Below are 23717 nucleotides of genomic sequence, written 5' to 3'. Positions count from 1 at the left end.
TTGTAAAATTAATTTGATCATGTAACACGTTTGTTCTGTATATAGAGTAATTTATTCACGTACATAGCCCTTTGTTCACTTTTATATACTAATCTATTTGCAAAGCTAAATTAGACATTGTTCGCCAGAGATTTATTTGTTCACAGTATTCAGTTTTTATCTTTTGTCCAATACAACCAAAATTTCACATTTTATTTGTGCATTATGTTTAATTTTCTATTTATTCATGGTGTTCAAATGTGGTCAGCAAATGTTATTCCGTAATGAAAAATATTATCCAAATATAGTAAAGCGTAGTATTACTTTAAAAATCTTACCGTAAGTAACATAACGGTGCAATCAAAATTTAATTTGAATGCTAGGTTCAATTTATTTGTTGCATGCATCGACTCTCGTCTCTTTTCAGCCTTATATATATATATATATATGATTCCTCGCGCGTTGCCGAGGAATTTGAGAGAATTTTTTTTGATAAACTATAATAAAAATATTATAATTTTTATATAAAATGCTATGGACAACATGTAGTAAGACAAATAAGCATTTAGATTGAGTTTGCAAAAAAAAAAATAGTAAAGAAAAGCTCGTATAAATGATGCATTTGTAGATATTACATTGAAAGCCATAAGAGAAATCTCTTGGATGAAAAATAAAAGATTTTTGAGTTATTCTTTGGTTAGAGAAGAAAGAAACGAATAAGACATGCATTTCATGGATATAAGATGTCCACGAAGCTGATTGGATCGTTACAATAGTGAAGGTGATGTGGCTAATCCAGAGAACAAATAAATAGTAAAATCCTTATGGATCCCAATAGTGATGCACATATTGGCGTGGCTGAATGAAGTAATAATATATTTTAATTACTTTTATAAATGAATAAACTTTTATAAATTAATGCTTGTATGTTGAGAGAAATATATAGTGGGGACCAACTATATAGATTTTATAGATTAGGATGAAAATCTGCCCAGTCTCTCTTTCAATGAATACCACTCTTTGCAAAACTCCACAACTCCTTATTTGTCGTCCATTTGTTCAAAGTAGAGAAAGTAGGTAGGCATTATTTTTGTAGAGATTAAGATTAATGAAGTCACTGTAAGAAAAATATACCCATGCACAGTTTAGTACTCAAATATGAGTAAATAGGTTTAACCATGGGTGTATCCAGCGGTGGGTGGAGCCCTCCTTGAGCCCCCCTCCATTTTTTAGGAGGAAGGAGGAAGAAGGGAAGGGAGAAAGGAAGGGAGAGGAAGAAGGAAAATCAACTCTTTTAATCTATTTCTGGATCTGCCACTTGGTTTAACTATAATAAATTTAATCAATAAATGCTTAATTTGCAATAAGGCTAGTCCCATTATGTTCTTTTAGAAAGCTAGTCCAATTATGTTGGCTTCAATCAAGGTCAAAACTATTCATATGCATCTGAAATAGCCCAGGTGTCCCTCGCAAAAAAATAAAACAATTGTAAAAGGAAATTGAATATAAAAATAAAAATAGAACCCAGCAAACTGGGTTCCTTATATGTCTTCTAGAAGATAGATAAGAATGCTATCTTTAAAGCCCAAGGCCCAATTAGCACATGATTAGAGGGTCATCGTGCATGCTGCATGCCCGCGCAACTGCCGGAGGAGCGCTATCACCCAATCGCATGCAGCCAGCGCGAAGGAGGAGGGGCAGGAGTCCAACGAACAATATGCAGAAGGGAAGAAGCAAGCCGTCAAGTCAGTGCTGATGCTCAATCATGAGCTGTACGGTGCTTTGCTTCTCGCTAGTTTCTTCCAATTCTAATAATACCATCTTTATTTTTTTTGAATTGATTCAACATTCTGAAAAGAGTAATTCTACATTTTGGATAAAGTAATTATACATTTTTAGAATAAATGTTGAAGTAGTATACTACATATGTTGAAATGACCTATTCAAGATGTCAAGATAGTATATTGAAATGTTGAAATTCTAAAACAAAATTCTAAAATAACATATTGGATCTTATTATGTCCCATTAATTCTAATTCTAAAGAATATTTTAGTTTAAACGGGATGTAAATCAGATTTACGGTTTACGAGAAAATATGATTTGAACTTTTGAAGTTAGGAACTTATTTTGTTTTGCTATCCAACCCTATTCCTCCTCTCATGCTTGCCTCCCTGCTCCGCTACTCCCCGCTCCACGCAAGCTACTCCCCGCTACTGCGCATCAGATGCAACTCTGTATTTGCAAACATTTGAAGATTGTTCCAAAAGATACTCCCTCCGTCCCATAAAACAAGTAATTCTAGGAATTTCAAGACAAATTAACAAGAAGATAAAATAACTATGTTTGCCCCTATATATTGTCTATATTTGACACTAATTAATTCTTGCATGCATATGCACTTTTTAAATAGAGTAGGGTGACTTGTTTTTTTAGACAACTTTTTTGAATCATAAAGTGACTTAGTTTTTTTTTTGATAGAGGGAGTATATAGAAAACACGCAGTAAGTTGGGCCGGAGCCCATGGCGCACCACAAGCCCACCCACGCCAACCCCAAGCAGACCAACACAACACAAGTGTCAGCCCAGCCCGGCCTCCATTTCCCGACGAAACCCTCTCTCTCCCCCTCTGTCTCGCACGTCTCCGATGGCCGCCGCCGCCGCGCCGCTCCGCCGGCTGCTCCTCCGCATCCGCGACCCGCCGCCGCTCCCCTTCAACGCGCTCCTCTCCCGCCTCCCGCCGCACCTCCAGCAGGGCCCCACCCCGACCCCGACCCCGGCGCCGCCTCCGCTCCCGGCCTCGACGCCGGCCCGGACGCCGCCCGCGAGCCTCCGCGACACCCTCCTCTCCTTCCACCCGGGGCTCCAGATACACCCGTGCCTAGATCCGATCGGGGACGCCCCCGCCGTGGAGGAGGGCCGTGGAGAGGCGGCGGAGGTGTGGGCGGACAGCGTGAAGAAGAAGCGCAAGCGCAAGATGAACAAGCACAAACTCCGCAAGCTTCGGAAGCGACTCCGCCGCCAGACATGAGCTCTTTCTCCGCTCTGGTTAGACCTCTCGCCGTTCCGTCTCGTCTGGTGGTTTGGCCTCTCCTTTGCTTGCTGATCCGTGGAGACAGAGGAATTGCGGGGTGAATGATAGATAGGGCTGTGTAATGAATGAATGATTTTAGTCTCCATTTGTGCCCGTTCACTATGCTAAAACGATTTTTGATGAGTTGATTGATCATCTTTCATACTGAACACAAATGTTTATTCAGTACTCTGTTATTTACGGTGTGCAAATGGAAAATGTTGCATTGCTCGATGTATGCCTGTCCGATCGTTTTATCATTCCCTGCTTTCTTGATGCTGTAGAAGTATTATGATTAGGTGACCTTTGTTTCTGTATAGGATAACCTAGAGAGGTTTTAATTTTGCAAGCATTGCTGCAAAGCCCACTTTGTTCTTCAACAAGGGATAATTGTGAGTTGAAACAGACATTGATGCTAGCTTGTAAAATCTGTCTCTCATTCCATTTTTAAGCTGTGTGCCTATGCCGCTTTAAGGATATCTATGCTAGGTTGCTAGGGACTCTGTAAATATTAAGTCCATACTTGCAATTATATTGCTGGTTCAGAGAAGCACAGTATTCTAGCACAGCAAAACCTTGAGCTCACTTGTGCTGTTCTGCTTTCTAATTCTTGGTTTTGTCTATATGATTAGGTATGCAGGTTGTTGGACTTGAAACCAGGGTCTTCAATGCCATTGCACGCTGGTTCTGGGCTGACCACCGCGCCGGGTTTTTGTTTGGCAGAGGAGCTACTTGTTCAATAGAAGCCATCAATTGTTGGGACTAACAGTCTAGAAACAATGACAGAACTCATATCGAAACAGAGCCAGGAGCTAGATTTAAATCTTGATTTCTGTCAAATAAAAGCTCCAGATTCGGTTGTTTTATTGCTGTGGAAGTGCTTCACAAATTTTATTTGAGGGAACCTGAACTTTTGCACTCTGGGTGCTGTTTATCCTGTTGATATCTGACAAGTTACACCGTGTTTAGTTCCAAAAATCAAAATTCTAAAAAAAAAATTCCGGCACCTGCATGGAGACTTAAATCTAGACGAAATAAAAAACGCATTGCGGCTGTTGTCTGTAAATCGCGAGACGAATCTAATGAACTTAATTAGGCTGTAATTAGGCACTAAATTGCTACAGTAATGCTACAATAAACAACCTCTAATGACGGATTAATTAGGTTCATTAGATTCGTCTCGCGATTTGCAGACGAGTTCTGTAATTATTTTTGTGATTAGTTTATGTTTAATACTTTAAATATAGAAAGATGCCTTTTCAAAAACTTTACGGGAGAACTAAACACGGACTTAGTTGAGGCCTGCCTTTTAAGGTATCGCCTGGATCTATACTTACCTTTCACCTTTGTTTGTTCATGGTGAATTTTGGAGTCTGTCGCAGTGGCATATGATAGTCCTTTGATGTTGCGCATGTTCCTGGAGACCTGCTCAGTGCTCACACATTTCATTCGAGTGGTGAGATGTAAAGCTTGGCACAAGGCGCAAGCAGCGCACTCATTTTAGGCACAGCAGTGCGGTCTCATTTGACGTTGTTAAAAGATAGTAATAAAGTTCTACAAAAATCAGCAGGTAGCTGCTTATCAACCTGAGTGCCCAAATTGGGTACACACGACTACCATCTTCTGAACGTTCAGACTAACATTAACAAGTATATGAGAATACTGGAGGATTGGCATACTGCTATAGGTGACAAATACATTCACATCAGGTCACTTGTAAAGGACCGAAATGTTCTGGCTTGGATTGGCGGCTCAGTGCAGTTCCCCCAAAGAATGATGTAGAAACTAATGCTTATTTGAGCAGCTGGTATCACTACTACGCGCAAATTGAGTGCCGTGACTGATCGATGCTGTTGCAGATACCATAAGGCTCAATGGAATAATGGCAATCTGAATGTGTTTACATATCCCAGCCATTGCTGCAAGTGCGTTTCAGATTCTTGATGCTCCAGATAGTGCTGGGATGATCTGAGGTATACAAAACCACCTAAGTTTTGAGTCACTAATGTGGCTGGGTCTTCAGAAATATTGTATGGGCCCATCCAAGCTACCTGATGCAAACTGAAATTCACAAGTGACTTAAATATCAGATAATGCCAGGTGCTAAAACTGGCTAAATAAAGAGTTAAAGATTAATCTCATAGCATGCTCTAAAACATCAGAAAACTTAGTGCATGACCTGTTGAACAATTGGATTAGTTGATGTTGTGAACTCATGTGTCATTCCTTCCCAAACTACCTTCCCCTCATGAAGAAACAGCAACCTGAAACAAATATCAGATACTAAACTAGCAATTGACTAAAAAGACCATGAAATGAAAAGTGTAGCATTTGTTCTAACCTATCAACAGCTCTTCTTATTGTGCTATGCTGATGGGTCACAACAACATAAGAAGCTATTTTCCCTGGCTTGCCTAGAGCATCCCGTCCAGTCATATGCACAGAACGTATAAGGTCTTCAACAACAGTTGATGCAATAGGGTCAAGCCCAGCTGTAGGTTCATCGTATAAAAGGACCTAGCCGAGGAAGAAATTTGAGAAGTGTAAACTTATGAAGAGTTCTGGTTCGTACTTCGTAGTGCATCAGGTAATAAAAGGAGGAAAATGCCTTGTTAGCTCTTAATCAATCAGGGACATACCTCTGGCTCGATTACATCCTTTGTATCATCAAATATTATCGAACGAGCTAGAGCAACACGCTTTTTCATGCCACCTGACAACTCGGATGGCATGCGATCTTCAACACCCTGCCCAAAATGATCATGTTTTATCAATTTAATTATGACTTCATGATCATCAAATATTCTAAAGATACAACAGAAACTGTATTGCAGCAGACCAGTTCATCTACTGCTGATTTTGTGATTCTCGTTTTAACAAACAAGAAAGCTCCTGCAAAATTTGTTTTTATTTTTATTTTTTGCTCTTGACTTAAAGGTACTGTGTTATTGCTTGTATGCATACGACATGTACTATATAAACCTTATAAGATTACTCTTGCATCAGTCTACTATTAGAAAGCGTCTGTCCATAGCAGTTGGCAGTTCATCGAAGAAGTTTCCCATCATGCAATGTACTCAATGTGACAGAAAAACAATTTAGAAAATAGTCCAAATAGGTAAACAAGTGAGCTGAGGGGCATCTGTTTTTTCTCCGTTGTTGGTGGTGGTGGTGTTTGTGGTGGGGGTAGCCACAGCGTGTATAATCACAGCCATGTCCCATCCCAACCAATGCTTGATTTCTCATTTTGACTGCAACAAGCAAACTCTTGATGGTGGGACCCACTCTGTTGATATATATTCAAAGCTTTACTTCCTGGCCATGATATCACATCACACGAACATTCAATGCCCTTCATCCTGCTTTACCCATCCGTCTGCAGCAAAATCATTTTGTATTCGTCTGGCTATGCATCTATAGTCGCCGGTGCAGGGTTTCTTTTTTTTTTTTGTGTTGGGGGAGGGGGGGGGGGGGCATGGCGCCATGGCCCTAAACGAGTAGGATAGGATTTTAGTAAGTGAACTAAATTAGAGTACGTAACTTAAAGTTTTTTTTTAAGAAAATAGTTTGATATAGTCCAGCTTCATGTTGGAACTGGATATATAGTACTACTCTAGTGCACATCTATTATTTTTATTTAGGACTTGTCACAACTTTGTTTCAAGAATCTAATTTTAAGCTCAAGATGTATTTGGTTGGAGAACAAGACAGGATGGGATGAATCCATCCACCAGCACCGCAGTCGAGCGGCCACCTACTGCGATCTGGCACGAACTGTGAACTGACCTCTGGACTAACCTACTTGCCCGTGCATCCTCAAGTGTTGCCTCACCGAAATCAAAGCTGGAGCCGCTCAGCCCTCGACCCTCACCTTGCCATAGCCACTCGCCGACATCACCCTCAAGCCTCGCCTCCCCAAAGTGCACATGAGGTTCTCGTCCACGTCATGACACAAGACACTGTTGATGTCGAATGGTCCAGTCCGACCGTCAGATTGATTTGTGACCGAGCCATCCTAAGTATAGAGTGTATATTTGCTTCCTACGATGATTGTATAAATTCTTATTGGCCCCCCTTAATATTAATCCTAGCTCCGCCCCTGTGCTGGTGTAATGCATGGATGATTGCAATGTGCTAAACGATGCTTCAATAGGAGAGAGAAAGTTGAAGCATCGTTTTTCGGTATGCTGTGGCTGCTCCAAGGGCTGGCTGTTGCATAAATATCATATGCCTTTCCTCCAGAAGAAAAACAAAATGGCACTCTAATACTCGCTTATTATGAAAACAAGTGCTTACTTAAATAAATATGAAAGCTTGACTTACCTTTAATCCTACCGCAGCCAAAGTTTCTGTCACTAATGTACCAATGCGGTCCTCAGGTAAGCTTGAATTTTCATATCTAAAGAAAAGAATGGATGGATCAGACATGAAAGCTGAACATGAAGCAATTACTGGAAAAATGACTCTTAGTATGCATCTCCCTTACAGAAGGAATCCAACATTTTCACGTACTGTGAGAGAATCAAAAAGTGCAGCACTTTGAAAGACCTGTATCAAAATACCATATTAGAATGTTCAAGAACATGCAGCTATAAGGAAATCATGCCATTTCTTTCTTCAACAGAGTACAAGGAAAGTGTACCAAACCAATGCGGAGACCCTCAATATCCTCGTCGCTAACTAAACCATGTCTTTTCTTTCCACAAATGATTACCTCACCCTACATGTTATTGCAGAGCCAGAGAGAGAGAGAGAGAGCACAATTAGCTTTGAGTTGACCAGCCTGTAGTGATAATGTAATGATGTACTGCTGTAACAGGGGCAAACTAAGAAGATAAACAACCTTGTCTGGAGCCAGCAGCCCTGCCATAACCTTCAAAATAGTTGACTTGCCGGTTCCTGAAGGACCAATTATCCCAACTGCTTCACCATGTCTAATCTACACAAAAATGTAAAATTATTTTGAATCATAACTAACTACAAGCCAAACTTACCGAGTCCTGAAAACATCAATCAGTCAAAGATAAAAGTAAAAAAAATGCATAGTGACTGCAATGAGGTGACTAAAAAGTAGAATAAATAATATTCCAACTACGAATTGTGTGCAATTGGGAATTGAGAATTACATATGGATATGATGGTATAACTATTCCATTTTAATGCTATTTATGCCGATCACTGGTTCCAATTTGAGTTATGAAAAGCATATGAGAATGAAAGTGGAAAGAGACGGACCGACCTTGAAGCTGACACCTCTCAATACATGTTTGTCTCCAAATGACTTATGGACATCCCTACATTCTATGAGTACATCATGGTCATCATCAATCTGACCATTCAAATCCCTGCTCCTTGACAAGGTTGAACTCTACAGTACATGCCCAAGAAAAACAATTCATCAAGACAAACTTCATTCTATGGCAATTCAACTAAATACTAAAAAAAAAATCCACAAAATTGCAAGTGCACACCTCATGCAGATTGTCAATATTGCCCAAACCAGGACTTCTCGCAGCCAAAACAGGATCAAGACCTGTCTGCCATCTTCTCAATGGCATGTCGCCTATCCTGCAGAAGGAAGAAATGGAATGAATTACCACTGCATCATAATTTTACAGAACTACAGCATCGATGTCATGAAAATTAAAGATAAAATAATCCACCAGATGCAAGTGGCTCAGCAAGATAATCTCTAGCAGATAGAGATTAAATTTCTTTATTTAAAAACATTCGATTATTTTAGTACAGGCAATCGATCTGGCTACAAAGCATTGACCAAGTTATGGAATTTAATCATAATATGGATTGTCGAATTCACGCCAAAAAATCCGTCTGATTCTACGACCCGGACATTAGAAGTTCAGACGAAAACAGATAATGCTAAGCAAGATAAGTAGTTGGCTAGCCTTTTTCTTTCTCCTAATGGAAAACGAGAAGAAGTCAATTTTGTTCTTGGAGCATTTGAAGCAACTACAATTTGTTTCTAGAAAGAGCACCTGGGGGAAAAAATGCAACCAGACCAGATCGGCCGACACACAAAAAAAGGTGCCGGGCACGGCTCCAGAAACTAATGCGGCGACACAAGAAAGGAACAAATCTCTGAGAAAGAAATTTTTGCCTGAACGAGAGGGCGGAGCGCAAAGTTGGGTCCGCGGACGGGTGGGAAAGGAAGCTGCCGCCGGCGGGGAGGTGCGGGTGGCGCAGAGCGGCGGGGATGGACGGCGACGCCATGGTCGTGCTCGGGCGGCGCCGCGTGGTGGGTGCGGGGAAAAAGCGGTGGCCGGTGGGCGACGGTGTGGATGGAATCCACCACCTCCGTGTGGAAGCGGACGGGAAATCAACGGTCTTTCAGGGGGTTTTCCGGAAGGGAATATATAGTGAAAACTACAACTTCATGAAAATCCGTGCAAACTATGGCAAAAAATTCATCTAAATTCAAAAAAAAAATCACACATCTAGATGACACGATGATACACAATCTTGTAAAATATCTTGTCCAAACTCAACTTTGTCTGTGAGATATAAAAAGAACAAATTTCAAACTAGGAAGTTGTCTAGATGATTTATTAGAAATTTATTATTTTTATATCTTACAAACCAAGTTGATTTTGGACAAGATATTTTATAAAGTTGTGTATCATCATATTATCTACATGTGTGATTTTTTTGATGAATTTAGTCGACTTTTTTAAATGGTTTACACGAGTTTTCATAAAATTATAGTTTGCAGTAGATATGTTCCCTTTCTAGAAAGAGGCAACTGACATGTGAGGCCAGGAGGAGTTGCCGCTCCCTCAGATTATGCCATCCAAGCCGTTCGTTCGTGATCCAACGGTCCACGCACGCCTTTGTCATCGTGACATCCAAAAGCCGAGCAGAAATTACGCGACTGCCCTGCGCATCTCACGGCCCCGCCTCCCGGCTCCGGCAACGAATACGATCCCCCCCGATGGCCTCCGCCGGCGGCGGCGCCTTGACACTCCGGCGGGTGCTGCTCGCGTCTGCCGCGCTCCGGCTAGCACTGGTGGTGTTCGGGGAGTGGCAGGATGCCCACCTTGAGGTGCGCTACACCGACGTCGACTACCTCGTCTTCTCCGATGCCGCCGCCTCCGTCGCCGCCGGCGGGTCCCCGTTCGCCCGCGCGACCTACCGCTACTCTCCGCTCCTGGCCTTCCTGCTTCTTCCGAACTCGCTCCTCCATGCTGTCTGGGGCAAGCTCCTCTTCTCCGCCGCAGGTAAACGCCGCTCTGCTCACGCGCTGCATCTGTTTCTAAAACTCTTTGCTTCCCTATCTGTTGTGACGCCAATGGTAACTAATTTCAGTATATCTTTGTCAGTACACCTAGTTTATCGAACGTGTGCTTGATCTACTGTTCAGTGATGTTAGTTCTTGTGAATTGAGAATTGCTACATGAAAGATTTCAGTGTGTTAGTTTTTGTGCCCATTTCTATCATTTATATATTTCTGATCATAATACAGATATTGTTCAACCTGTGATCTTTATTTTCACTTGAAGGATGTGGCATTTGGATTGGATGCAGTAAAGTCCTTTTTTTTTTAGACCAAAAGTCCTTTTTTCTTGGCCACACACTCGCACTTAATTTAGGAAAGGAGCTTTTGATACTGAAGCAGTAATTGCAGTAATTTGTTATGATTTGGGCCTTTGGGGACTGCTGATCTGTATATATTCCTTTTTTTTCTGTGAGTACTTGCCTTGGTAAACTTTCTGATGGTCATATATGATTATTTGTTCTGCAGATTTGCTAGTGGGATTGTTCATAGACACCATTCTGAAACTACGTGGAATCCCTGAGAAAATGCGGATGTGGTCTGTGATAGCTTGGCTGTTCAATCCCTTCACATTCACCATTGGCACAAGAGGAAACTGCGAGCCAATAGTCTGCGCTGCCATGCTCTGGATTCTCATATGTTTGATGAAGGGTGTAAGCTCTGATTCTCTTTTGCTGTTTGTTCAGTTTATTGCTAACTTTGTATAAAGTTGTTATAAATGGAATATGATAAAACCACTGCAGGCATCCCATTACGTGCTCTCAATTCTCATAAACCTGGTTTTATAACTGTTTTTTTTTGTTCTTTCATGTAAAACTTGGGATATGATTGTTTTCTAAACTCTGTATGTAATGTATTAATAGACTTGGTTTTACTTATAGTCAATGAAATCTATACTTACTGAATTTTGTTTGTTACTTTGAAGTTTATGGGTATTTATGTCACTTGTGCAGACATCTAGTTTACCAGGATTTAACAACTGAATTATGGAATATTCATCTTTTTTTTGAAACTGGAATATTCATCTTCTTATATGTAATGTGTGTATTTGTTTCTCCTTGAAGACATTAAATTCGTGATCAATGTTTTCTCTGTTCATTAAGTTCTTGTCAGAACAACTTATGTTGTTTTCTCGGCAGTTACATTGGATAATATCATGAAGAACTTGCTGATTTTCATCTCAACTCTAGGAAGAAAGATTGCCAATTGTTAATTTGTTGGGTAGATCAGCAGGGTATATTACATTTTAGGTCTTTTGCAGGTAGAGTATTGCAGGCAGCATTCTGGTATGGGCTTATCGTGCACTTCAGAATATACCCAATCATATATGCGATTCCTTTTGTAATTGTTCTCGGGAAGAGTTATGCCGGTCCTTCTGGTAGGCCTACTCTTACAATGTGGAACTCCGAACAACACTTGCAAAATGACAAAGCCAGTCAAAGAGAAGGACCAACATCAGTACTGGCCATTCTACGGGATTTCCTTTCAAACTTTTTGACAAGAAATGCAATCCTATTTGGGCTACTCTCAGGATTTATGTTCTTTGCCTGGACTGGTGTTTTCTTCTATCTTTATGGGTGGGACTTCCTAAACGAAGCATTACTTTACCATCTTACTCGGACTGATCCAAGGCACAATTTCTCGATATATTTCTATCATATATATCTACATCATCAACAAGGGTTCTCAAGTATTCAGAGGCTTGCATCGTTTCTGCCTCAACTGATCGTGCAACTGGCACTCATCGCTCGATTCTCTAGGGACCTTCCATTTTGCATGTTTCTCCAAACTGTTGCATTTGTTGCTTTTAACAAGGTATACCGTGAATCATACATACATTTCCAATATTTTTGCACTCTGGTACCTTGCGGTATTGACTTTCAGTTTGTTCAATGGGTAGGTGATGACGGCACAATACTTTGTGTGGTTCTTCTGCCTGTTGCCCCTCATCCTCCCTTGGAACAGCATGAACCTTAAGTGGAAAGGTCTGGCCTGCATGCTAGTGTGGATGGGGTCTCAATTGCACTGGCTCATGTGGGCTTACCTGCTGGAATTCAAGGGCAGAAATGTCTTTGTACAGCTCTGGGTTGCAGGCCTCGTGTTTCTAGCTGCCAACACCTTTGTTATGCTCATGGTGATCAAGCAACACAAGTACACCCCACTCTTCTCGTCACCAGTGAAGCCTGGCAGCAAGGTTGCTACCAAGAAGGAATAGCCTGCGCGCTTGATCTTTCTATTTTGCCAACTGATGTGTGATTAGAACACGGATCTTTTTTTTTCCTTGTGTTTGTGTTCTGTACCAGATCATGTTACTTACATCCTGTAGTTTTGCCGGTAGCTAATATGGTGACGTTACATGAGAAATATTTTTTTGTTATCAGAATCTACAATTAGTTCTGATTCTATAGGTGGCAAAGGTGGCTGGGATTGGCTTTGATTTGGTCAGCTGGTACCTGAACCCAGGTGGTTTTCTCTGCGTGAACACAAAGTGCTTGTATACCTTTTTGTTTTTGTTGTTTCTAAGCGTGTGTGCTTTTTTCTAAACTTTCTACCATGACAACCGTTGGATTCATGTAAGCAACATGATTGCCACATCTATTTACACGTGTTCTGTCAAAATGAAAACGAAAACTCTGCGGTTCGCAACAATGCTCTTCACTCTTCAGGTAAGAACTTGGGGCACATTTCACGTGTGTTTAGAACTCTGCTCAGGAATTCTCCATCTTATTGACATTTATGCACTCTGTAGAAGACATCTTGCTTTTGTCGGGCAAACTTGTGTGACAGTAGGCTTAAATATCGTTGTACATGGCCTATGCATCAGGACCGCGTGGCCTAATGGATAAGGCGCTCGCCTCCGGAGCGGGAGATTGTGGGTTCGAGTCCCATCGTGGTCGACATTATTTTGACCAGTTGCGCTCCTTCTCTTTTTTTTTTTCAAACAAAAAAATAATGATATATCCAACTCTAAAATGTCCCATTGCTTGACCACAAATCGTTTTCCGACGATTCACGAATTTTTGTTCCGAGACGGTCTCGAATCGGCATCTCTCGTCCGGACTCGTCGGAGACTCCAACACCTTACCGGCTTACCCTGCCTCTACAAATCATATCGCGTGCGTGGGTGCGTGTCCTACGGGAGACGAACGCACGCACGCACGGTTGCATCCATGGCCGCCTCCGCCGTAGCGCCGCCGTCGCTGCTGCACCGAGCGCTCTCTTTCCATGGACGAACGGTTACATCCATGGCCACGGACGCCGCCTCCGTAGCGCCGCCGTTGCACCGAACGCTGTCGTGCCCGTCTGCCTTCTCCTACCTCGACCCGCCGCCGGTGTCCCCGGCCGAGGCCGTGTACAGGTTCGCCCACGGCGAGGTCGGCGACGGCGACGGCGCGGACCTGTACGAGCAGCTGCATTCCCTGGAACGGGAGCTCGACCGGCTGGAGCAGCGCATGCGCCTCGAGGCGGCCGAGCCCCGGCGCCAGGTGAGGTCCGCGGAGGACTCCCTCAAGGACGAAAAGGGTGGCACGCCCCTCGTCTTCGGCCACGTCGTCGAGCTCGTCGGCGAGGACCACGCCGTCGTCGAGGAGGCGGCCGACGACGGCAGGTCGCGCGGCTACTACGTGCGGGTCGGCACCACCACCGTCGACCGTGGGCGCCTCAAGCCCTCGGCCACCGTGCTGCTCCACGCGTCCCCGTCGCGCGCGGTCCTCGAGGTGCTGCCCGCCGGCGCCGCCGCGGGCGCCGCGGCGTCCCTGCTCGTCGCGGACGGGGAGAGGCCGGGCGTCACGTACGACGACGTCGCCGGGTGCGAGGCACAGAAGCGGCGCTCCGCGACGCCGTGGAGCTGCCGCTGACGCGCCCGGAGCTGTTCGCGCGCCTCGGCGTGGACCCGCCGCGCGGCGTGCTCCTGTGCGGCCCGCCCGGGACCGGCAAGACCATGCTCGCCAGGGCCGTCGCGCACCACACCTCGGCGGCCTTCTTCCGCGTCAGCGGCGCCGCGCTCGTGGCCAAGTTCCTCGGCGAGGGGCCCAGGATGGTGCGCGACGTGTTCCGGCTCGCCCGGGAGAAGGCCCCGTCGATCGTCTTCATCGACGAGGTGGACGCCGTGGCGACGGCGCGGTCGTCGTCGTCGACGGGCGGCGACCGCGAGGTGCAGCGCGTGCTGGTGGAGCTGCTGGCCCAGATGGACGGGTTCGACGGCGACGGCCGCGCCGGCGACGGCGTGCGCGTGATCATGGCGACGAACCGCGCGGACGCGCTGGACCCGGCGCTGCTCCGGCCGGGGCGGCTGGACTGCAGGATCGAGTTCCCCCTGCCGGACAGGCGGCAGAAGTGGCTCATGTTCGGGGCGTGCGCGGCGGGGATGAGCCTCGACGGCGGCGTGGACCTGGAGAGCCTGGCGGCGCGGCACGACGGGATGAGCGCTGCCGAGATCGCGGCGGTGTGCTTCGAGGCCGGCATGCGGGCGGTGCGCTGCGACCGGAGCGTGGTGACGCACCAGGACTTCGAAGAGGGGTATCGCGCCGTCGCCAAGAGGCCCGAGTACGGCGCCTATTACGAGCTTAGCTTCTACAGCTGAAACTACCCCTGTAGCACTGTCAACCTGCTCTGCTCTTTTGTAATGTTCATGTCAGCTCAGATTCTTGTGTAAACTATGTGCATTGTTTGATTGGTATATCCGTATATTTATGACCATTAAGATAGACGATAATGGTGCAGAGTTTCCTTGTAGCCATGTTAAACAACCCAAAAGTCAAAGAAAATCTTTTGAAAGATCAAATTCCATTGCATAGCCATGTTAAACTATCCCCTCGCTCTGAAGTACAGGTGATCCGGTTTGAACCTTGACCCAAACCCTGTACCCTAAATCCTAAATGCAAAGTTCCAAACCAAGCCAAATACACGCAGCTCTGTCAAGATGAGATACGACAACACTGGCCAAGTACAACCTCAGCCAGGAAAAACGTTTGGCACGGGTGGATTGCTGGACGCTATCTCTTCACACCATCCTTTTTTGAGAACAAACGCAAGTTTGCAGTTTGCCGGCGCCATTCATTTATCGGTACCTAAAGCATGCATATGGAACTGTTAGAATTAGGTTATTATTACAGTATAAGTACGAAGACAGGAACAAAAGTTGGCACTAATATGGCACTAATATGGTTGTTCATATATGCTTACAGCTGGGAATCCACCATAGTCACCAGGCTTCTGAATATCCTTTGTCACAGAGCTATTTGCGGCAAGACGAACCTGCAAAAAGATTGCAGAAAGAGTGAGAACGACAACGACGAAAAAGACCCTGATGGTCAAGTAGAAGACATTTGAGTGTCATTGGCTTAATTTTCATCATAGGACTAAAAGGGATAACATTTCTTTGACCAAATTTTTTATTTGCTGAAACCATCAGATGTTTTATTAGGCCGTAATCAGCTGCTCAACATGAAGAAAAGAACAACTAGAATTGAATCAGAAGAGCTAAAAGGATTCAGAAGTGCTCTGAGCAATGTAGCCAGGAACGATACAACAATAAAACATTACACAAGGCAACCCAATGTTCCATTGAATTCAAACTAGTTTGATATAAGGTGCATAAAAAGGCAAAGCCAAAAGCACGGAGCTGAGAAAAGAGCACCTTCGAAACAATGGAGACGTGGTCCCGAATTGCCACCCTACCACCCAACGTAACATAGTCCCCCAGCCTGCATGCTCATAACAGGATGAAACTTGAAAAATAGCCCAGAAAAATCATCTAACGTTCCTAAGCAGAAAAAATTACCCATGAAATGAAGATAAACATACGTGGCAGAACCAGCAATCCCTACTTGCCCACAAATCATGCAGCACTTTCCAATGACTACATTGTGACCTATCTGCAAGAGAAATTGTCATTCCGAAGGAAAGGGAGAAGAAATCAATCAATGCAGGAGGGATAATACCTGAACTAGATTATCAATCTTCGTATGATCTCCAATCAGTGTCTCTCTCCAACTGCAGTTAATAAAAAGTGACAAACGTTTTCAGTAAATACAGCCAAACATTTGTGTGGGTAAGGTTTGGGGCTTAAAAACAACCCTTCCCCAGACCCCGCACAGTGCGGGAAGCCTACGGCACTGGGTACGCCCTTTTTGTTTTCAGTAAATACAGCCAAACATAAAATCAAATGCAAAGAGTTGATAGCCCAAACTTTTAGTTAAATGAAAATCATGGGCCAACAACAGGAGAATCGCAACCACATTCTCACCTCTGAGCATTTAAAATTATCCAATGTAAGGCTAACAAGTTACCTGCCTCTGTCAATGCATGTATTTGCGCCTATTTCTACATGGTCTCCGATTCTTGCATACAGCATCTGACAAATAGTGAGATTTTTCAGTATACATGTATTATTTGATTTGATCCCAAATAGCGTCCACATAAAGATTCTCAAATAAACACATACAGAGATATGCCAGGTTACTAAGCATTGGAATTCAGGTTAGTAGAATGGATTAAGTGTTATGAATGCCAGACTAAGCTTTTCCTTGTACCTATATAAAATAATAATGAATTTGAATATTCGTATTAACACAAGCCATAAGGCACCTCAGTTATGTACTCAACAATCATTTCACTAGCGTTGAATTTGGCTTCTACTAATTAATAACCTTCGCAGAAAGAAACAAAGAAAAATTTTACCACAGTGACAATGGTGAGCAGTGAGAACTAACCTGTGGTTTCTTCTTAACCTGTCCAACCTCGTCGACAAAAAATCCAAAACCTGCAATACAAATAAGATGTTGACATCAGAAAATCATCAGAAAGTATAAATTACATTTTCAAAAGGAGTAAATAAAGCAATCTTTACAGTGTACTACAAGTATATTTTTTAAAAAAAGGAAAACCAAGAAAAGGTTTGTGAGTAGCTGAAAGGCAAAACAGAAATGACATTCTGCAGTCCGCTCGCAGGAAAAAGAAACTGTGCCTCACAATCTTAAGTGAACATGTATATCTGACTGAAAGAGATTTTAGCACATGCTACCAGCAACCTCGTATGTTCGTTTTAGCATAGCACAGGATGATCTTAAACTCTAATTGAGTACAGATGATTACCATCTTGACCAATACAGGCTCCATTATGGATAGTACAGAATTCGCCCACTGAGCAATTGCTTAAGACAACGTTGTACCTACACATTTTAATTTTTAACACAAGTTTGATTCTTAGCAAATCGAAAGTGGACATATAGGTGCTCAAATCGAGTCCAAGAATCAGCATACCCGATCCTAGTTGACTGCCCGATGGACACTGAAGGCCCAACAACGGCTGCAGAACCAACAACGACCTCCTTACCAAGCACAGCCCCGGAGTGCACGACGGCGCCGGCCTCCACAACCACGGTGGGGTCAACGGAGGCAGCCCTGTGCAGGATGCCCCCGCCATTGTGCCACGGCACGAACTCCACTGAAGCCGTGCCAGCATCTGAACATTCAGCGAGTCACAGGACACACAAATCTCAAAACCAATAAAATGGCTCAGAAAATCAAGAAACTGAAGCTACGAGGCAGTTGGATTAGAGTCAACGATTACTTACTGCTGCAAGCAGCGGAGACGCCGCCCAGGGACCGCGCAAGGTGACTGGCGCCGCGCAGCGGCACGGCGCGTAGTGATTGCGCCGCCTCCGCCGCCCTTCGGACGGTTCTAGGCAGGATGGCTGCCATCCTTATGTTCCTGAGCTACTGAAAAAACAGCCAATGAACAGAGAAATTTCGATATTTGACACTCAATTCGCAAGCCTAACGCGATTTGACACACTTTTGAAATATGACATCGCATGCGAATTGTTTCAATTGGGGGGTTTCCTTCCTATTTTCTCACCTTTTTGCATTTTCCTTCTCATTTTCATTATGCAAAGACATGAAGAGACCAAATTGCCCCTGACCTTATCCTTTCATCCAATCCCTCCTCCCGTGCGCCTCTCTCTCGCATCTCTATCTCTGTCTCTCTCGCAAGAACAGGCGGCACCGCCGACGCCGCAAGAACAGGGCGCTGCTAGTCCACTTCAGAAGCTTGAGCACCGCTGGAGCTCCACCTCCGGTGTGCTTACGGTTACGGGGTCCGGCGTGCCGCGGCGACTGGCCGGCGGTGGCCACCCGGCGCGCTGCGCGAGGACTTCTCGAAATCTGTTCGTTCCAAATAAGAACAGGTTGTAGAGACGCAAAGTGCGCTCAAGCTTTGCTTCTTCTCCCCCTCATTGCGAAGCTCCCGGCTGTCTCACCACTGATGCGCTGCCTTCGAACTCCCGTGCGTCAGTACTCAATTCAGATTTCAGAAAAGTTGCACGCCCTCTGAACTCTGAACCTAGGAACAAGCTGATGGATACATGATTAGTACAAATATAGCATGATGAATGGACTCAACCGAGCCATTCCATCGTCGAAACCGCCATGATGTTCTCCCATCTACCAATTACCCCGGCGAAGTGTATAAGTGAATTGCTCGTCGAATTGGCTTAGCATGAGCCGAGAAGAAATTAAAGCATCATCTTGCTCAATCTACTGCACACCTGCTAGCTCAAGCTTCCGAAGTGGACTAACGACGGAGGCGGCTGCGGGTGCTGGGGGCGGCGGCTGCGGGTGCCGGGGGCGTCGGAGGCGGCGGCTGCGGGTGCCGTGGGCGTCGGCGGCGGGGCAGCCGGTGCCGGCGGCGGGCCCGTGCAGGAGGCGGCGGCGGGTGCCGGGGGCGTTGGCAGCGGGCGCCGGGGGCGTTGGCGGCGGGCCGATGTAGGCGGCGGCGGCACCCCTGTTTCTTGGAGATGAACGAGAACAGAGAGAGAGACGCGTGAGAGAGGCCCACGGGAGGGAGCCACAGGCTCTGATTGGATGAAAGGATAAGGTCAGGGGCAATTTAGTCTCTTCATGTTTTTGCATAATGAAAATGAGAAGAAAAATACAGAAAAGAAGAAAAAATAGGAAGGAAACCTCCCAAATCAAAACAATTCGCGTGCGGGATGTCATATTTTAAAAGTCATGCGAATTGAATGTCATATTTTAAAAGTCATGCAAATTGAATGTCAATCATGTTAGACTTGCGAATTAAGTGTCAAATATCGAAATTTTCCAATGAACATCAATCACCCTAGCGAATGTTTTTTTTTGAGAGAGAGAACGGGAAACATGGCAAGGCAGAAGAAATCTAAAGCCATATTAGTCGATCCAGATGAAGACCTTGCTGTAGGATTGTGGGAATGGTAAAGACAAGTTGCGTCGATCCTTCTAAACGAAAAGACGGCCGCATTTAGTCCCGAGAAAAATCTGAGCTCTCAAATCGAGCCCGCATTTGATGCTTTTTGTTTGTGTGGATAGGGGGCTCTGGCTGACTGGCTCTACTCGATCGATCGATCTGCGCTTGAGCAGCTGATGGCCGCCTGCGCTTGAGCAGCTGATGGCCGCGGCTGTGCTCTGGCCACCTGCGGCGGCGCTAGCCGAATCCGAGAACGAGAAGAGCCGCTCGGGAGAAGGAAGGGGCCATGGGCGCTGTTGGGCCGGACAATGCGTTTCTGGGCCGTGACCCGGTTATCATCATACGCGGTCCACTGCATTTCCTAATCCAATTGTAAAGGCTCTCTAAAAAAGAACCTCACTCTGTAAAATTTTAGAAAAAAAACTTAGGGTGTGTTTAGATGCTGTAAAAATTTGGATGAAATTTACTAAATTTTAGAAAAAAAGCTTAAGGTGTGTTTAGATCCTGTAAAAATTCGGATGAAGTTTACTGTAGCAATTTTCAACCGAAGATTAGAAGGACTGAACATGATGGATATAAAATAATGAGACAAATCTATTAAGCATAATTAACCATCATTAAAGGTTATTTACTGTAGCACAGCATTGTCTAATCATGGCCCAATTAAACTTTCAAAGATTCGTCTCGCAATAATTACACCCAGAGTTATGGAATGAGTTTTGTCAGTTATCCATATTTAATACTCCTAATTAATGGTCAAACATTTGAAATTATTATAGTGCCGAAAAAATTTTGGGATCTAAACAAGGTCTTAAAATGTGGAGTCCAACAAACTCTGCATATTGTTTGCCTCCCCCATCCAACTCGGGATAACCAGCGCCTCCCTCGGCATCTTTGACGAGCGGTCCGCGCTAGGCATTTCCCCCTCCCGCGCCCTCCCCGCCTCTTTCCCGCTTCCCTGCCGCCGATTCCCTGTCGCGGTGCCGCCATCACGCCGTCGACCCATCTCACACTCCCTGCCACCGTCGCGTCGTGCTTCCCTGCCACCGTCATAGCCGATTCTCTACCATCATCACGCGGCCGGCACCATCACGGGCCTGAAAGCTTCCAAGGCCTCCTTGAAAGTGTATGTAGTCCCTTAATGGATTTTTGGTGAGTTGAAGGATAATATGATTAAAGGTCTAATTTTTATTTGTTGAAGATATCGTGAATAAAAATTTATTTGTAACTAAATTTATGTAATGGCTCATGTGATGTGGAATAAAAAAAGTGGTTATTTCGATGAATGTCAAGCAAAGGGTTAAAGAAATAGAAACAAGTGTTCATTCATGACAACGATGGCAGCTTGGCACATACGAGAAGTGACCTACCAAAAATATGATTGCAAATTAAGACAAGCACATGAATTATATGATCGGTCTTGTTGAAAACTTGAGATATGGGAAAATATCTGCAAATCAAGACCAAGCAATCAAATAGAAGTTTCAAATGGAATTCATTGTTAATGCACAAAGCTTATTTTAATATGACAAAGGTAAGTGGTGAAGAAAACCAACCGAGATGACTAGAACGAGGAACTAAACAAGCTTCGGTAAAGCAAAGACTTACCATGCGCGAATTGCTAAGGTGAAGTGGCTAATGTACGTGGAGTTTTCGAATTATCATATCTAAGTTTTACGAAGGGAAGCAATGTGATACATTAAATATATTGTGATTCAAATGGATTGACTTATGGATTCAAGGATATATTCTCTTAAGAGGTGGAATTCCTAAGTCGTTAGCTTAAGAAGATATGCAATGTTGGAATCCCAAATTCAAAAAAGTCAAAATATGGCAAGATTGATAATTTGTATTTTAAACCGTGCTCCTCCTCCTCCCAGCCGTGCTTCTCCTCCCCTCTTCCTCCTCCTTGCCTCCTCGACAGCCTACCTCTTCCTTCTCTCACGCGACGCTGGCGGAGGTGGGAGGAGCGGCGTGCACAGCCGCGAGAGGAGTGGAACAACGTGCGGCCATCGAAGAGCGTAGCAGCATGCTGATTTTTTTGTTTTTTAAACGGGCGGTGATCCCTACGATGTAATGCCACTTTATTTCATTTTCTTTCAAATTATTTACTCAGAATGCCATTCTAATTTATTTTCAACTTTTTAGATCGATCTAATAATCCAAAATATATATAACTTGCATTTCTCCCCACGCCGCCGAGTTTAATTCAACGCCCCTAAACCGGCGGTGAGGGAGGGGGGACGGGGGGTGTTTCCAACGGGCAATGATGGGATGATTGTACTAGTAGTTTGTTTGTTTAGGTACTGGTTTGCTTTTGCTGGTTGGTGATATCGTTGGTAGGGAATTCATTTCCACTACCAACAAAATGGTTAAGGATTGCAGCGGATCGGGTTCGGGGTGGATATTCGCGGTTTTTGGGGTTTGCAGGTTCGGGTTCTGATTTTCGCCCGCAAATTTGTGGGTTCGATACTCGAAAAACTTCGGGTTTGGGGCGGATTCTAAATCTAACCTGCAGAGCTCTATCGAGACCTAAAACAATGAGCCCAATAGAAGCCCACTACCAACCCTAGGTATATAAAATCTGAAAATCCCCTTACCCACCCTCGTTCCCTCTCGCCTCTCCCTCACCCCGTGGACCACTCAGCCGCCGCCCCCTCCCTGGCGACAGCACGACACGGAGGACCGGCACTGCTGACCACGCCTCGCCCCGCCCGCTCGCCGGCTCCCGCGGGCGCCACCGGCCCCGCCCCGCCCCGCCACCGCCCACCCCACCTCGGCGTCTGCCTCGCCCCCGCACACAGGCCGGCAGGTGCAGAGGTGCCGGGTGCAGCTTGCCCCTTGCCAGATCCCCCGCACGGTGGAGGGCCAGAGGTCGCCCGCGCCCCGCACGAAGGTGCGGAGGCACCCCGCACGATGGGGGCAACCTATTATCCTTCTGGAACGCTTATTTGTAAAAAAAATTAGGTTTTGGATTATCCGTCGGGTTTCGGGTATCTGCAGATTTCGGTTTTGGGGATAAATTCTGACCCGAATTAGAGTTCGGGGCGGGTTCGAGTTTCAAGTTCGGGTTTCGGTTTTGGGTGCCCAAGCACCCCACCCGAATCGAACCCGACCTGTTGGCATCCTTAAAAATGGTTCGGTTGTACTTAAAACCCTCGGCCATTAAAAAAGCGAAAAGACTAATGTGTGAATCCGCCTCGGCAACTTTAAAATATCTCTTGGCAATTATTTTGATTCTTGTAGTGTCTCTGACAGAACAAGACGTAAAGACCGATGAAGTTTCGGTCTTTTACACCAACACCATTGCGGTAACGTGCAAGACAAACGGACTAACACTAACGTGCAGGGCGGTTGGATCAGACAAAAAGTGAAAAAGAGAAACAATTCGTAGATATAGGAACTCTGAAGTTTGACGTCAAATGTTTCAAACTTTTGTTTGCTTCATCCTTCACTAACGATTGATTTCTTAGTTCACAGGGCATCCGAGACTCGCTCCCGATTGATTTTTTTTAGGACAGATACATTACTACACGTCATCTGTCTCATAGATCGTCTCATGCAATGCCACATATGATTTTTGGTGATATGGAGGAGAGAGAACAAGGTTCTAAAAAGAGGTGGTTGCCTCGCAAAACAACTGCCTCATAGACTAAAATATAGGAGTATAAGACTACTTCCCCCATTGTATGAGTTGTTGCCATGCAACTCAAAATATTTCTTTATTTCATCCACAAATTAAGGGATGTGGTATAACTATAAGACAACTTGTCGGTACCCCAGGACTGGGGTACCCCCTCTTGCTGTGTCTAGGCAAGGATCTTGTAGTTATCCTTAACTACATCCAAACAGCCGGACCCCTGCGGTCCGGAGTCCTGTTCTCCCAGCAGCGGCCCGGACCGTTCCACAGTTGGGAAAGATCCGGAGACACCACGTGTCCCGGAAGAGGCAGGAACTCGTGCGCAAGCAGCCGGGGCTCCGGACCTCCCAAGGGGACCGGACCCCCGCAGGGTCCCGGACCCCTCATGGGGTCCCGGACCCCCTGTATAGTAACCGGACCCCTCACTAAGGGAAGAAATCGGCACCCCGCGTCGGGGTGGTCTGGAGACGCCACGTGTCTGCAAGATATGGCCGTTTGGGTTTCCTTACT

At 45.0% G+C, this 23717-nt stretch overlaps 4 protein-coding genes, 1 non-coding gene and 1 pseudogene across 8 annotated transcripts; 4 read left to right on the top strand and 2 right to left on the bottom strand.

Annotated features, from left to right (window-relative positions):
- Nucleotides 1-2551: 2551 nt before the first annotated feature.
- LOC120670957 (tyrosine-protein phosphatase non-receptor type 23-like) lies at nt 2552-4003 on the top strand. Its single transcript, XM_039951152.1, has 2 exons — nt 2552-3025; nt 3683-4003. The coding sequence occupies exon 1, from the start codon at nt 2625-2627 to the stop codon at nt 3006-3008; it is 384 nt and encodes a 127-aa protein (XP_039807086.1). The 5' UTR covers nt 2552-2624; the 3' UTR covers nt 3009-3025; nt 3683-4003.
- A 545-nt stretch (nt 4004-4548) lies between these two features.
- LOC120670947 (protein TRIGALACTOSYLDIACYLGLYCEROL 3, chloroplastic-like) lies at nt 4549-9387 on the bottom strand. The gene is made up of 11 exons (XM_039951140.1): nt 9169-9387; nt 8522-8618; nt 8290-8418; nt 7894-7989; nt 7693-7770; nt 7537-7598; nt 7374-7449; nt 5690-5797; nt 5392-5567; nt 5230-5314; nt 4549-5111 (listed from the first exon to the last, which is right to left on the bottom strand). The coding sequence occupies exons 1-11, from the start codon at nt 9279-9281 to the stop codon at nt 5070-5072; spliced, it is 1062 nt and encodes a 353-aa protein (XP_039807074.1). The 5' UTR covers nt 9282-9387; the 3' UTR covers nt 4549-5069.
- A 547-nt stretch (nt 9388-9934) lies between these two features.
- LOC120670937 (GPI mannosyltransferase 1-like) lies at nt 9935-12778 on the top strand. Its single transcript, XM_039951134.1, has 4 exons — nt 9935-10285; nt 10810-10992; nt 11603-12156; nt 12242-12778. Exons 1-4 carry the CDS (start codon nt 10000-10002, stop codon nt 12554-12556), a joined length of 1338 nt encoding a protein of 445 aa, XP_039807068.1. The 5' UTR covers nt 9935-9999; the 3' UTR covers nt 12557-12778.
- A 387-nt stretch (nt 12779-13165) lies between these two features.
- On the top strand, nt 13166-13238 carry TRNAR-CCG. Its single transcript has one exon. It is a non-coding gene; the product is annotated as a tRNA-Arg (tRNA).
- A 348-nt stretch (nt 13239-13586) lies between these two features.
- LOC120695189 lies at nt 13587-14923 on the top strand (annotated as a pseudogene).
- A 158-nt stretch (nt 14924-15081) lies between these two features.
- On the bottom strand, nt 15082-19602 carry LOC120670911 (probable UDP-3-O-acylglucosamine N-acyltransferase 2, mitochondrial). 4 transcript variants are annotated; one of them, XM_039951121.1, is made up of 11 exons: nt 19552-19602; nt 17919-18063; nt 17605-17806; nt 17437-17513; nt 17055-17104; nt 16632-16696; nt 16284-16335; nt 16147-16217; nt 15980-16046; nt 15526-15597; nt 15082-15410 (listed from the first exon to the last, which is right to left on the bottom strand). In XM_039951121.1, the coding sequence occupies exons 2-11, from the start codon at nt 18043-18045 to the stop codon at nt 15336-15338; spliced, it is 858 nt and encodes a 285-aa protein (XP_039807055.1). In that variant the 5' UTR covers nt 18046-18063; nt 19552-19602; the 3' UTR covers nt 15082-15335. The 4 variants fall into 4 exon arrangements, with proteins under 4 accessions (XP_039807055.1, XP_039807049.1, XP_039807059.1 ...); XM_039951115.1 differs by lacking the exon at nt 19552-19602 and adding an exon at nt 18891-19031 and having other exon boundaries at nt 17919-18696; XM_039951125.1 differs by lacking the exon at nt 19552-19602 and adding an exon at nt 18203-19000 and having other exon boundaries at nt 16124-16217.
- Nucleotides 19603-23717: the final 4115 nt, after the last annotated feature.

This window comes from Panicum virgatum, chromosome 2K (assembly GCF_016808335.1).
Source record: "Panicum virgatum strain AP13 chromosome 2K, P.virgatum_v5, whole genome shotgun sequence".
In the NCBI taxonomy this organism is placed as follows: Eukaryota; Viridiplantae; Streptophyta; class Magnoliopsida; order Poales; family Poaceae; genus Panicum; species Panicum virgatum.
Note: the sequence above shows the minus strand (reverse complement) of the source record. Positions and strands in the feature narration are given on the sequence as shown.

Bases quoted from the DNA above. Each gene is read 5' to 3' on its own strand.
- LOC120670911 (XM_039951121.1), bottom strand. From the start codon at position 18,045: ATGGCAGCCATCCTGCCTAGAACCGTCCGAAGGGCGGCGGAGGCGGCG. The intron at 16,697-17,054 runs GTTAGTTCTCAC...ACTATTTGTCAG, and splicing joins AGGTTAAGAAGAAACCACAG to ATGCTGTATGCAAGAATCGG. The intron at 16,218-16,283 runs GTATTATCCCTC...TTTCTCTTGCAG, and splicing joins AGATTGATAATCTAGTTCAG to ATAGGTCACAATGTAGTCAT.
- LOC120670957 (XM_039951152.1), top strand. From the start codon at position 2,625: ATGGCCGCCGCCGCCGCGCCGCTCCGCCGGCTGCTCCTCCGCATCCGC.
- LOC120670947 (XM_039951140.1), bottom strand. From the start codon at position 9,281: ATGGCGTCGCCGTCCATCCCCGCCGCTCTGCGCCACCCGCACCTCCCC. The intron at 5,798-7,373 runs GTAAGTCAAGCT...CATTTTGGGCAG, and splicing joins TGGCTGCGGTAGGATTAAAG to GGTGTTGAAGATCGCATGCC. The intron at 5,568-5,689 runs GTATGTCCCTGA...TTCCTCGGCTAG, and splicing joins AGGATGTAATCGAGCCAGAG to GTCCTTTTATACGATGAACC.
- LOC120670937 (XM_039951134.1), top strand. From the start codon at position 10,000: ATGGCCTCCGCCGGCGGCGGCGCCTTGACACTCCGGCGGGTGCTGCTC. The intron at 10,993-11,602 runs GTGTAAGCTCTG...GGTCTTTTGCAG, and splicing joins TCTCATATGTTTGATGAAGG to GTAGAGTATTGCAGGCAGCA. The intron at 12,157-12,241 runs GTATACCGTGAA...TTCAATGGGTAG, and splicing joins CATTTGTTGCTTTTAACAAG to GTGATGACGGCACAATACTT.